The following is a 14,609-nucleotide window of genomic DNA, read 5'->3' on the forward strand; positions in this document are numbered from 1 at the left end:
CCTTCTAATACTATCACATTGAGCAACAGGGTTTCAACATACAAATTTTTGGCAGGGGGACACAAACATTCAGCCCATAACTGTAAATTAGAAATTTAACATTTTGCAATCATCTGTGAATTATGGATCTAGGCACTTAGCATTAATGTCTGTCAATGGTATAAACAGATGTTGCATACTTCCTGATGAAGAAGCCTACTCCAACCATCATCTAGTCTTACCAAAGGCATCATACATGAGTCTGGTCAATCCTCTGGAGCCAGGTGTCAATTTGAAGGAAATACAGAGGACAGGGACAGTGGGACATGCTGAACTGTATCATGAGGATGCAATCAGTGAAATCCAGACCAGGAAAAGTTATTCAGGTCAAGTAGCCCTGGTTCTTCAACAGATTACTTGTAAGAAAAAGGGGAGCGGAAATAAAAAAACCTGCAATTATATTATTAAAAACAGGGATTTTCCTGGGTGTTCAGTGGCTAGGACTCCATGCTTCCCAATGCAGGGAGCCTGGGTTCTATTCCTGGTCAGGGAACTAGATCTCACATGCTGCAACTGAGACCAGGTGCAGCCAAAGAATTAAAAGGACTTGTAAAATTAAAAAAATTGTATTATTAAAAACAAACCAAAAGATACATGCATCCCAACTTTCAGTAGCCAGAACATGGAGGCAACCTAAAAGTCCATTTACAGGGGAATGGATAAAGAAGATGTAGTACATATATACAATGGAATACTACTCAGCCATAAAAAAGAACAATATAATGCCATTTGCAGCAACATGGATGGACCTAGAGATCGTCATATTAAATAAGTCAGACGCAGACAAATACCATATGATATCACTTATATATGGAGTCTAAAAGAAAGAGAGTACAAGAGTACAAATGACCTTATTTACAGAACAGAAGTAGACTCACAGATGTAGAAAACAAACATAGTTACCAGGGGATAAGGGAGGGGAGGAATAAACTGGGAGATTGGGATTGAAATATAGACACTATTATATATAAAATTAAGTGAAGACTGACAGTGAAAGTTTGTCACTAAGTCGTGTCCAACTCTTTGTGACCTCATAGTCTGTAGCCCACTAGGCTCCTCTGTCCATGGGATATCCTAGGCAAGAAAACTGGAGTGGGTTGCCATTTCCTTCTCCAGGGGATCTTCTGGACCCATGGATCAAACCTGCATCTCCTGCTTGAGCCACAGGGAAGCCCTTATATATAAAATAGGTAGCTAATAAAAACCTGTTGTATAGCAGAGGGAACTCTATTCAATACTCTGTAATGGCCTATGAGAAAAGAATCTAAGAAAAACAATGGATATATGTATATGTATAACTGAATCACTTAGCTGAATATCTGAAACTAACACAACAATGTAAATCAACTATAATCCAATAAAAATTTAAAACAAACAAATCCCGGAGAAAAGGCAAGACAAATTTAAAAAAGCAAGACTAAATTATAGTGTCTAGGGAAGGATGCACGGTCAAACTATAAGAAAATGCTGCTGCTGCTGCTAAGTTGCGTCAGTCATGTCCAACTCTCTGCGACCCCGTAGACGGCAGCCCACCAGGCTCCACCATCCCTGGGATTCTCCAGGCAAGAACATTGGAGTGGGTTGCCAGTGCCTTCTCCATAAGAAATTGCTAGGAAGTTATTATTTAAAAAATGAGGATAGTGGTTACTTTTTAGGAAAGGAGAAGTTTCTGGAATAGATGGAAAACTTTTATTTCTCATTTGATTTATGAGGAAGTTCACCTATAAAAACACATTAAACTATTTTTAAAAAGTAAATTGGACTGCCTGGGATATAAATCTTGAGTGAAGTGGCACATGGGCCTGCCATTTCCTCAGCCTTATTAATATTTGGCTTTTCCATTCTTTATATATGCTATTCAATACCCCCCCAATAAAATCCCTTCAGAGTCATTTTTGCTGCCTGCAACAAAAGAACACTAATTGATTCAAGTGGCTTTGTCAAGTTACCACTAGTAGTGAGGTGCATATAGGTAACTTTTTGGAGAAATTTCACTGATAGGAAATGGACTGGCAGCTTGAAAGCCACTGAGGTCAAAGGAATTTTTGTTTTTTTAATGATGGAAGATATTAACAGCATGTTTATATACTGAGGGGAGAACTGATGATGCAGGAGAGAGAAGAGGACAAATACTGGAGCAAATTCCTTGAGTGTGAGAAAAGGAATACAGCATATCAAATGAGTGAGAGGCTTGGTCTTAGGTAGCTACGCCCTGAATCACCCAGATTAACGAGACAAGGAAGACTATATGGGCATAGATATAGGCTGACTGGTAAACTGTTGATGGAGGTTCTTTTTGGGAAACACCTATCAACTAAGAACAAAGTTCATCATTGAGAGTGAGGAGGAAGAAGGTAGTGGAAGATTAAGAGAGGGAAGAATATATGTATAATTGTATGGAGAGTGAGATTTGGGGAAAATAGTAGGGTGGAGAGGGCAGGCCTAAGAGTCTACTTTAGTTGTCATGAATTTTGGATGACACCAGGCATCATGATTGCATTTAACTGCTAAACTTCAGGTATGGAGTAGGCAGAGAACTGATTCAATAGCGATTTGTTTTCTGCCAGATAAATCTGGCAAAGAGAAGGGGGGCTAGGGTGCTGAGAAGAGGTCAAGAAACTGAGAAGCCAGGGCATTGGAAAGGTCACCTACATGGACACTGAAATCATCAAAAATTATTACAGGAGTAACGTTGGAGAGACAGAGAATTAAACGCGAAATTTCAAAACGAGGTTCAGCAACCTGGAGATCTTATACTTGACCTCCACAAGGAAGAGCTGTGGGTGACAGCATACATTTCAAATATGCTGGTGGTTTTAGTGAGGCAATAATGCCTAAACTGGTGATGAGAAATAAGTTAGGATACCCATCCCATTTCCAGGTCTGGTTGTAATGATATACGGCATGTAGAGGAGAAAGCAATCATCAATTGACAGGGGTGCAGGGGAAAGGTATATGCGTAGATTTCTCAGAGCAAGGAGCTGAAAGGGACATTCAGCACTTCAGGGCATAGACGATTTTATTAATAATAGACCCGACGCTCAGAAATGAGGCGACATGTTCAGGGTTACACATACACTGAGAATAGCTGAGAATGCCTTTCGTACTACACTGAATAACGGCCTGTGGTTTTTGTCTGACGTAGTAGGCATATACGAGCGAAAGGAAACAGATCAGACAAAAAGAGTCAGAAAGCGCGAAGCCAAAGAATGCCGTGCTAAAGCCTGCAAGCGCGAAAAACTTCCTCAGTCCCGCAAAGCCTTGTGGGTCTTGTTGTTCCCCACCGGTCTTGCGCGGAAAAGACCGAGGGGAGGGCGCATTGCATGGCGGGAGATATAATCCTCCCAGGAAGGCTGTCTTCCCTCGGCACCCGGGCGGCGTCTTCCGGAAGCGCGGGACGCTCGGTTTGTGGTGTCTTCGCTCTGGCCGCTGTGCGGTACTACAGTTAGAGGTTCTATTTTCCTGAAACTTTAGAATTTCAGGCTACTTGAGGCCATTTGAGGCGAAATGGCTCCGAACGAGAGAGGATTAAGTGGTGGCAGTTGAGGGGCCGCCGCCACTTTAGGCTGCCCGTAGGGAAGAAGTCTGAGGGGCCCTCTAGACCTTGGAGCCTGTGCTTTCTTCATTTGCCGGGCCCTGCCTACCGCGAAGATGAGCTCGGCCTGGGTCACTTCTTTCGAAAAGGCGCGTCTGTGGATGTACCTGCAGGCGCTCGGCTTCGAGCCTTGTCTGGCGACCATAGCCTGTGGAAATACCGTGTCACACACGCAGTTCGGAGTGTAAGGAGAATTGGGCTGGCGGCGGGGGTGTCTGAGACCAGTTACGTTGGTGCAGCCCGCCCTGTTGCGGACCGGCGGGTTGATAAGTAGTCGGTTACTGTGGTCCGGCGCTGGCTACAAAGCCTTGGCTCCTAGCGGCAGCTGACCTGGTGGCAGACACTGTCCGTTATGGAACCTAGCCGGGAGCGCTTTGTAGGGAGTAGCGTCTGCAGTTGGGGCGAAACTGGAGGGGGGGTTTAGTCCTGGTTTGGTCGTGAAGCTGGTTGGTCTGTGAAGTCGAGGGAGGTGGCGATTTGGTAACGGAGAGCCACCGCCTTCCATTGTATAGAATCGCCGTTATGACTCAAGGAGGCCTTTTAAAATAGTTGCTCTTTAGTTTATACTTTTTACTTCTTGGATTAGACTGAAGCATGCCACAGAATGATGCTAAAGCTGAAATTCCAGTACTTTGACCACCTCATGCGAAGAGTTGACTCACTGGAAAAGACTGTTGCTGGGAGGGATTGGGGGCGGGAGGAGAAGGGGACGACGGAGGATGAGATGGCTGGATGGCATCACCGACTCGATGGACGTGAGTTTGAGTGAACTCTGGGAGTTGGTGATGGACAGGGAGGCCTGGTGTGCTGCGATTCATGGGGTCGCAGAGTCGGACACGACTGAGCGACTGAACTGAACTGAACTGATGCCACAGTTAGCAAAAAACCAGTGGAGAGTGGTACTAAGATGAAAAGCAAAAGCTCCTTCCTACTGTCCTACAAATGTTACAGTCTCATTATAAAAAGAAACTTTGTTTATATTTCTGTGTCTTAGCAGCTTTACACAGTATTATCTTTCCCACTGAAGGCCAAGGAAAATTTGGGATACTAGGCTATTTCCTGTTCTCAATCTTCTTGACTTTTGTAATTACGTTATTTCCATCCTTCTTGTGACAGTATTTAAATAATGTGCTTAGTCTTCTATTTCTTGATGTATTAATTTTAAAAGTATCTCTTGATTTCCCGCTAAGTAATTTCACGATGAAGGTAGCTTTTTCTTTATAGGTGAAATTAGTTCTTTATAGGTGAAAATTAGTTCACCTACACTTACCTACCCTCTTTTGCCTTCTCCCTTTTCTTGACTTTTTCAGCTGTATTAAAATTGTTTTACTGCCAAGGTTTAGAGACTAACGCAATGGCACCCCACTCCAGTACTCTTGCCTGGAAAATCCCATGGACGAAGGAGCCAGGAAGGCTGCAGTCCATGGGGTGGCTGAGTTAGACACAATTGAGCGACTTCACTTTCACTTTTCACTTTCATGCATTGGAGAGGGAAATGGCAACCCACTCTAGTGTTCTTGCCTAGAGAATCCCAGGGACAGGGGAGCCTGGTGGGCTGCCGTCTATGGGGTTGCACGGAGTTGGACACGACTGAAGTGACTTAGTGGCAGCAGTAGCAACCTCTCTGTGCCTTAGTTTCCTCATCAGTAAAATGGGTGTAGGGCTTCCCTGGTGGCTCAGTGGTAAAGAATCTGCCTGCCAATGTAAGAGACACTGGTTGGAACCCTGGGTGGGAAAGATCCCCTGGAGAAGGAAATGGCAACCTACTCCAGCCTTCTTGCCTGGAGAATCCCATGGATAGAGGAGCCTCGCAGGGCTCCAGTTGGTGGGACACAAGTGAGCACCTGCTGTCAAGGGTTAGAGCTGTAATTATAAGTTTTGCTTAGGAACTATTTGTTTAGCAGTTACTACTATTTATATATAGAAATGCTTTGTCTAGCCTAAAAATTGACAACCAATGGGTAGCATTTATCAAGTTATGATTCTGTATTAATAAATGTTCCATTTATCTCACATGATTTGATGCCCCAAAGTATGGCAGAGAAGTTTACATCTTCTTGAGGCCTCCACTGAGAATGATTCCCATTGTCAGTATATTCTCTCTATTGTTTTGGCAATCTTAGTTTTTTCTCTGCTCTGGTTTATGCAATTGCAGTCTGCTTTCTGTCTTTGAAAATTAACTAAAATCAGTCAAGTTTTGGTTCAGTGATCTTTTTTTTTTTTTTACAACATTGTTGTAGATTTCCACCCCCCACCTCCCCCACCATGTCTTTAGAGTCATCTCAGTTGGTTAGTGGAAGGGATCTACTCTTTTGAAACAGACATCTCCTTTAATATTCTTTAAGCATGAATATGGCATCAAATTTGCTTTAAAATTAAAAAAAAATTGATTCACTTATTTGATTCTCACACACACACGCACACATCAGTTCAGTCTAGTCACTCAGTCGTGTTCAACTCTTTGTGACCCCATGGACTGTAGCATGCGAGGCTTCCCTATCCGTCACCAACTCCTGGAGCTTGCTCAAACTCATGTCCATTGAGTCGGTGATGCCATCCAGCCATCTCATCCTCTGTCGTTCCCTTCTCGTCCTGCCTTCAATCTTTCCCAGCGTCAGGGTCAGGGTCAGATCTTTGCATCAGGTGGCCAGAGTATTGGAGTTTCAGCTTTAGCATCAGTCCTTTCAATGAATATTCGGGACTGATTTCCTTTAGGATTGACTGGTTTGATCTCCATGCCATCCAAGGGACTCTCAAGAGTCTTCTCCAACACCACAGTTCAAAAGCATCAATTCTTTGGCACTCAGCTTTCTTTATAGTCCAACTCTCACATTCATACATGACTACTGGAAAAACCCATAGCTTTGACTAGACAGAACTTTGTTGGCAAAATAATGTATTTGCTTTTTAATATGCATGTGTGCACATACACACACACACACATATAGAGGCTGTGCTGTGTGTATCATGCAGCATGCAGGGATCTTAGTTTCCTGGCCAGGGATTGAACTCAAACCCTGTGCAGTGGGGTGTAGAGTCATAACCACTGGACCATCAGGGAAGTCCCAGATTCACTTATATATGTTGGTGCAAAATTTTATATGTTTCTAGTTTCTGTGAGCATGTAATTGCATAGTCACTTTGCTTGTAAAGTTAAATGTACACTTAACATATGATCAAGTAATTCCATTCCTAGATATTTGCCCCAGAGATTTGCATTTTGGAAAATCATGCTGGTTGCATTACAGAGAATGGATTAGAGGGAGAATCAAGGCTTTGCAGTTAGGTGGACCTAAACTACAGAAGGCAGTGGGAATGGAAAGAAAAGGTGATTCATTCACTTGTTTACTCAACAGATATTAATTGAACACAGTGTTGGACCTGGGTATACAGTGGTGAACAGAGCAAACATAAACTTTTCCCTTATAAAATTTTAGTCTAGTGGGTGAACAAACCTTTCTTTAAAAGTTATCTTTTTAAAAATGAGAAGTGTTGAAGAGAACAGGGTATTATGTGAAAAAAAAAGAACAGATTTGAGAGATGATAAGGAGGTAGGAACTTTATTTGTATTTTTTTTGAGGAATAGAAACATTCCAAGGATAAGAGTTGTTTGACAAAAAGTTAAGCGTGTGAATTTTAATGTTAGTGTTTTTGCAACTCAAAAAGTTTATTTCAGGAAAATAGCTTTATGTGTTTGTTCACAGAGGTACTTAGATCTATTTGTCATGTCATGTGTATTATGAGGAAAATCAAACTAGTTTCTAATGTTGAGATTAAATAAAATACTTCATGTTAAAGTTGCAAGTTTACTAACTTCATTTGACTGGTGGAGATCAGCTGAGTTACTGCTTGTAAAGCTAAGTTAAAATAATACCTGACTAATAAAGTCAATAAATTTTAAGTCTTTTATTGTCAGAAAATGTTGGTTGGTATCACATTTTCACTTATCTTAGCCATGGTTTTCTCTTCGCCTAATTAGACTTTCCTTTTCTTTTTGTAGAATGTATTAATTGAAATAAAGTTCTACCAGTTTTCTTCTATTTGGTCTATATTTTCAGAACCAAAATATAAAAACTTGCATGTGTTTCTTAATTGGTTATAAATGTATACATGAAATAGAAAATTTGTTTTGACCTCTTGAACAGAATGAAAACTACTAATTTGTGTCAAACTCTTACACCGCTTTTTGTGATACTGTTTTATTAACCTTTTCTTTTTTCCTGTGTTTATTTCCTTTTAAACCATAGGAACATGTTTGACAAGCTGAACCGTGATGCCTTTCACATAGTTTCTTATTTTTTGTTTCAAACACTTGACAAGTCTCTCACCAAAGAAGTTTTCAAGTGAGTAAAAGTTATTTTATTTTTGTAAGGGACTTAAAAAAGGGATTATGACTTGATATAGTGAGAATTTCAACTTTGGCTTTCAACTATTATTTTGAATGTATTTTATAAAAAGTAGGTTTGGGTCTTACAGATTTAGTACCTAACCTTTATTAATCTGAGTCCTTTTTTTCAGTACTTGAATTCATGGTAGATTTCATAAGTAATATGGATTTTATTTTATACATATGTAATTCCTAACTTCTTCATAGTCTTATTTATTAGAGTAATTAATTGATACTAATCTAGCCATGCACTTAATTTTGTTTTGATTTTTGTTGTTAATTTCCCCTTTACTCCTTTTTCTTATAGGCAATATTGTTTGTTTTGTCTGTTTTTATTTCCTAAAATTTCTGTAAATCATTATTTTTGTCATAATATATAGAAGTGTCAAGTGCTATAGACAAAGATCATTCCTATTAAGTTTAGCCTATTGTCCTATACTGTTGTATATTAAATAGTATAAGAAGAGATAAAAATGTGAATAATCACTAACCTTGATTCCAAGTTATTTTGTAGGTGATTTGGGTTTCATCTGTCATAAAAAAATGTTCAAATTTGTTTTAATATTTATGTTGTGTCATCATTCTCTTAAATAGTAAGTCCATTGTTTTTATTTATGATAATTTAATAGTCTTGCCTTCAGTTAAAGTTTTGAGTGACCAAGAGAACAAGTATATTTGAAGCATATTTTGGAAATCCCTATCACTGTATTATGGGGTTCCCTAGTGATTCAACAGTAAAGAATCTGACTGCAATACAGGAGACGGGGATTCAATCCCTGGGTTGAGAAGATCCCCTGGAAGAGGGCATGGCAGCCCACTCCCGTATTCTTGCCTGGAGAATCCATGGATAGAGGAGCCTGGCGGGCTATAGTCCACAGGGTTGTAAAGAGTCAGACACAACTGAAGCAACTTAGCAGGCATTCAGACATCACTAAGTTATAGGGCTTCCCTTGCTCGGATAAAAATAGATTTTTGGATTTTTTTCCTCATTATAAACAAAATAGAGTTTATTTAAAGCAATTCAGCAAATACAGAAAAAGCTAAAGAAGTAAAAATCATTCTTAAACCCAACTAGAGAATATCACTGTTGTTATTCCAGCCTTTTAAACTTTTTTTATGCATACTTAATTTTTTTTCTGTGAATACACAAGGTATGTTATGCTATAGAAATATGAAAAATAACGGGCATAAATAATTATGCCTCAGAATAAAAATTTAGATAAAACTGATTATCAGTGGGAAGCAATAGGCAAATTTTAAAATCCATTATTTACTAAAACTGAATTTTTAGTAATTTTATATCTTGTTTGTCCACAGAACAGTAGCACCTACTGACTGTGATATGGATTATCCCTAGGGGTCATGATCTCTTAGGCCATTCTTCTTGTGCTTTTCATGTGTAAACATTTATGTTTCTCTCTTTTGCCCCAGACTTAACATACTAATTTATTTACACCATCTTTATGTGTTAGCTTAGAAATTCGTTGAGCATGTTGTCTTCTTTAACCGATTTTCACTAATTTTAATAGTGATTCATTCCTATATTTATCACTATGTATTCATTGATTACTCACACTAAACAGAGTTTAACCCTATAGATGTTTATAAAGAAAAATACCTAATTTCTTACAGGTTGGTCTCTCTTTACTTGAAATATATGAATGTTAGCCTTCAGTTCAATTCAGTCACGCAATCGTGTCTGACTCTTTATGACCCCATGGACTACAGCATGCCAGGCTACCCTGTCCATCACCAACTCCCAGAGCCTGCTCAAACTCATGTCCATCGAGTCAGTGATGCCATCCAACCATCTTGTCCTCTGTCGTCTCCTTCTCCTCTTGGCTTCAGTCTTTCCCAGCATCAGGGTCTTTTCCAATGAGTCAGTTCTTTGCATCAGGTGGCCAAAGTATAGGAGTTTCAGCTTCAGCATCAGTCCTCCCAATGAATATTCAGGACTGATTTCCTTTAGGATTGACTGGTTTGATCTCCTTGCAGTCCAAGGGACGGACTCTGAAGAGGCTTCTCCAACACCACAGTTCAAAAGCATCAATTCTTTGGTACTCAACTTTCTTTATAGTCCAGCTCTCACATCCATACATGACTACTGGAAAAACCATAGCTTTGACTGGATGGCTGTTTGTTGGCAAAGTAGTCTCTGCTTTTTAATATGCTGTCTAGGTTGGTCATAGCTTTTCTTTCAAGGAGCAGTATCTTTTAATTTCACGGCTGTAGTAACTATCTGCAGTGATTTTGGAGCCCAAGAAAATAAAGTCTGTCACTGTTTCCATTGTTTACCCATCTATTTGCCATGAAGTGAGGGGACCGGATGCCATGATCTTTGTTTTCTGAATGTTGAGTTTTTGCCAACAATGTTAGCCTCGATTTAGCAATAATGTTTCTAGTGAGTGAAAGTCACTCAGTCCTGTCTGACTCTTTGTAACCCATGGACTATAGTCCATGGAATTCTCCAGGCAAGAATACTGAAATGGGTAGCCATTCCCTTCTCCAGGGGATCTTCCCAATCCAGGGATCAAACCCAGGTCTCCCACTTTGCAGGTGGATTCTTTACCTGCTGAGCCACCAAGGAAGCCCAAGAATACTGGAGTGGATAGCCTATCCCTTTTTCAGCAGATCTTCCTGAGCCAGGAATCAAACCAGGGTCTCCTGCATTGCAGGCAGATTCCTTATCAGCTGAGCTAGGAGATAAATTTGATATTTTAAAGTTTTGCTGAGTTTGTTTTTTTGTTCATAATTCTAATTTTTATTTTTGTCTTAAAGACATTGTTGGCCTCCATTTGATCAAAAACGTGATGTTGAATTCCGAAAACTTTTCTGTGAATGGTTAAAAAAGATTTCTGTAAGTATTCTCTTTCTAAAAGATGCAAATTTTGAGCAGTTGAAAACTGCAGTTTTTTTGTCTGGCTTTATTGAGGTACATTAATTTTTTTAAAGGTGAAATCTTCTTAATGCTTTTATGCTAATAGTATAAATAAGAAATATCAGAATAATACTTTCTGGTGGTTTTGATTGGGACTCTGTTTCTGGGAAACCAGTTTTTTTACTAAGTGCCTCGGAAATAGGTTTTTGAGTTCCTAGGAATTTATATAACAGTTTTTGTTTAAGGAAATAATTTTGACTATAGATTATTTTAGCTTTTGTCCCCAAATTATATCAATAATTGTGACTTTAAATTTTAATTACTTTTTGTGACTGAGTCTACCAAGAGCTTAGAAAGTTTCAAAAATTTAACTTGTGGTTCAAATGGAATAATTCTGATAAATCCTGTTGTGCTTTAAAAACAGTATGATGTAAATATAAAGGTTATCATTGATAATGTCTTCAAATTGTCTTATTTCTTTTTATCATAGGCCGAATGTGGAAGTAGCTTTCCTCAAGTTGTTGGTTCACTATTTCTATTTCCAGTTGGTCCTAAGTTTATTCATATAATGTATCACTTTGCAAGATTTGTTGCAGTAAAATATATAAAAACCCATTCTAAAAGTAAGTTAAGCTTATGGTAAGATTTTTTTTTTTTCAGCTTTGATTCTTGGTTTTTATTATTTCTTATAATTTGTAAATCATCAAGAGAGTTTAATAAAATAAGGTAAGATAAAGATATTACTTTATCTCCAAAGGCAAATAGTTAATATTTTATTGGAACTGCAGTTTGAAATCCTGTCATAATGAACATAGGTAGCAATGTGGGTTATTATGTTCTAATACAGGGTTGGGGAACATTTTCTATGTGAGATCTGACAGTGAATATTTTACGCTTTGTGGACCACATGAGTCTTTGTCACATACACCTTTCTGTGAATTAAAAAAAAATCTTTTTGTAATACAACTCCTTAAAAATGTAGAAAGCAGGCCTAGTTTGCTGACCTCACAAAAATGGGCCAGGTTAGACCTACAGGTTCGAAGGCAATGGCACCCCACTCCAGTATTCTTGCCTGGAAAATCCCATGGACAGAGGAGCCTGGAAGGCTGCAGTCCATGGGGTCTCAAAGAGTCGGACATGATTGAAGTGACTTAGCGGCGGCAGCAGCAGCAGCAGACCTACAGGTTATAGTTTGCCTGTAATACATTGTATTAAATGTTGTATTGAATTTGTTAGAGATTTAGTTTGGCTACTGGCAATGTGTTGGAATATTTTGGTTGAAATTGTGTTTTAAAGGGATTTGATCTAATTGCTAAATCTTAGCAACAAAATGATGGGTTTTTACGCTAAGACTTAATGCCATTTGTAGCTTATTAAATATGCTGCTCTGTTTAATTGAGTTATGCTGAGTTATGCTCATAAAACACGGGAGGAAAAAGATGAAAACGTTGGTTCAGTACAATCCCATCTTCCAGTTTCTAGAGATAACCACTGCTGACATTTTGATTTCTTGTAGGTGTTTTGTTGTTGTTGTTTTTTGTTTTTTTAGTGTCATATTGTACATTTTAATTATTTTGAGTAATACATTCTTATGATTCAAAATTTAGAAAGTGAAAAGTGTCTTCCACTTCTGACTGTCGAGTGATATCTATAGAGGTGCTATCTATAATCTAGGTTACCTGGATTCCCTTTTCAGAAGCAGCCATTGGAATCAGTAATTCTGGCAAATATGTATATATTCTTTTTAAACCCTAAATGGTGACGATTTTCAGTCTCGTGTTTTTTATGTAACAGTGTATATTGGAGATCATTACATATCAGTTCATAGATCTTATTCTTTTTCTGTCTTTGGAACTGGGTATTTGAATGGGTGTGTCATAGTGTATTTAATCACACATTTGTTCTGACAGACATTGGCTTTTTTTTTCCCCTAATATTTTGCTATAAAAACAATGTACAATGACAAACTTTATTGTGTGTTCAAAGTATATATTGTGTTTGTGCGTATATGTATTTGTGTATATATGTATATGTACAGTACCTTTTTTCTAGTTTATCTTCTCTGCGTGGTTTTTTAAAACATGTACATGTGATCTTATTTTATAAGTATTTGCATATTTTAAATTTAATGTGGCATGAGCACTTTACCAGTTTTTCTATTAGATGATCCATTTTAGTTACATGTAACCCAAACTGTTTTATATAAATCATGTGTATTTGGATTTGGCAAGAGTTTATTGTACGTAAAGCTTTTAGGCATGGCTTATCCGATTTCTTATTTAAAGCAGTTTCATTTACTGTATTCAGTTTATGGATGATTTCTATATCCAATAAACTCATCTCCTGTTAAATATTTAGAATTTTTGATTTATTTTTTTGTGGGTGATCTAGCACGTGGATTTGTCATGTTAAGTATAGTGTGAGGCCATTGTTTTCCAGCATATCTATCTTTATTGTATTAGCCATCTTAAAGTAGGATTTATTACATGTTATTGCATGTGAAAACCCGAACTCTAAAATCATTGGATGGATTTTTCTCGGGGTCTGCTTTGATCATTAGTAACATAGCCAAGAATTACTTGAGAAATGGAGATTGGTTTTATTTGGTTGTCTTACCCTGTTGGTCTTACTGGGAAGAAAAGTAGGCTGATGGCAGCAATGAAGGTGATGTGATCTCACCTCATCCCTTTTAATTTTCTTCCTTTGTTGTTAGAAGGTGTGTTAAGAAGTTGCTTATGTGTAACAGCGTATTTGTTTATGGATGTTTTGTGCTGTGATAATAAGAATTATTTTGGGCAGATGGATTCTAAAAATTTTTAGTTATGTAAAATAACTCAACTTCAGATAATCCTTTTTTGTGTATGTTCAGTTGTTTAGTTATGTCACACTCTTTGCGACCCCATGGACCATAGTCTGCTAGGCTCTTTCTCTCCATGGAATTTTCCAGGCAGGAATACTGGAGTGGGTTGCCATTTCCTATACCAGGTGATCTTCCTGACCCAGAGATCGAATCCTTCTCTCTTTTATCTTGTGCATTGGCGGGCGGATTCTTTACCACTGTATCATCTGGGAAGTCCCCAATCCTTTTTTAGTTGCCTTCTTTAAAAAACAGGTCATCCTTGCTTTTATTGAAATGAGTTGTATATTTGTGTGTATTGTCATACCAGCTTTTAAGGAGTTGTTAGTTAAGTGAGGTTGTTAATTTCTCAACAGTCTCACATTTTTTATATTTATTAGCTTGTAAATCTAAGTTTGGGCTTTCCTTGTGGCTCAGAAGGTGAAGAATCTGCCTGTAATGTTGGAGACCTGGGTTCGATCCTTGGGTTGGGAAGATCCCCTGGAGGAAGGCATGGCAACCCACTTGAGTATTCTTGCATGGAGAATCCCCATGGACAGAGGAACTACAGTCCATGGGTTACAGAGTCGGACATGACTGAGCAACTAAGCACAGCACAGCACAAGTCTAAGTTTTCTGTATTTTATCTTCCATGTAGATTCTTCTATACGTTTTACAGAGACATTTAATGTTAAACCACAAGATTTGCACATATGCCTTGCCAGATGCCTTGTAGCACGTAATAGATTTTTACAAGTTTTGCAAAGAGAAGATTGTGTTACCCGAAAATATCAAGAAAATGCACAGTAAGTAATACTTTGATGGTTAGAAAATGAAAATTCCTTTCTTTATGAACAAATGTCATCAGTATCCC

General features: G+C 38.4%; 1 protein-coding gene across 2 annotated transcripts in view; it reads left to right on the forward strand.

Moving 5' to 3' along the window:
* The first annotated feature begins 3,353 nt into the window (after nt 1-3,353).
* Nucleotides 3,354-14,609, forward strand: part of HAUS6 (HAUS augmin like complex subunit 6) — a 39,317-nt gene continuing 28,061 nt past the window's right edge. Inside the window, exons 1-5 of one of the 2 annotated variants that reach the window (XM_019965897.2) lie at nt 3,354-3,818; nt 7,882-7,977; nt 10,800-10,878; nt 11,390-11,522; nt 14,394-14,541. In XM_019965897.2, coding sequence (XP_019821456.2) covers nt 3,691-3,818; nt 7,882-7,977; nt 10,800-10,878; nt 11,390-11,522; nt 14,394-14,541 — 584 coding nt within the window. In that variant the 5' untranslated portion in view covers nt 3,354-3,690. Of the gene's footprint in view, nt 3,819-4,387; nt 6,963-7,881; nt 7,978-10,799; nt 10,879-11,389; nt 11,523-14,393; nt 14,542-14,609 lie in introns of those variants that run through there. The other variant, XM_070794490.1, reaches the window with a different exon arrangement.

Source organism: Bos indicus, chromosome 8 (assembly GCF_029378745.1).
Source record: "Bos indicus isolate NIAB-ARS_2022 breed Sahiwal x Tharparkar chromosome 8, NIAB-ARS_B.indTharparkar_mat_pri_1.0, whole genome shotgun sequence".
In the NCBI taxonomy this organism is placed as follows: domain Eukaryota; kingdom Metazoa; phylum Chordata; class Mammalia; order Artiodactyla; family Bovidae; genus Bos; species Bos indicus.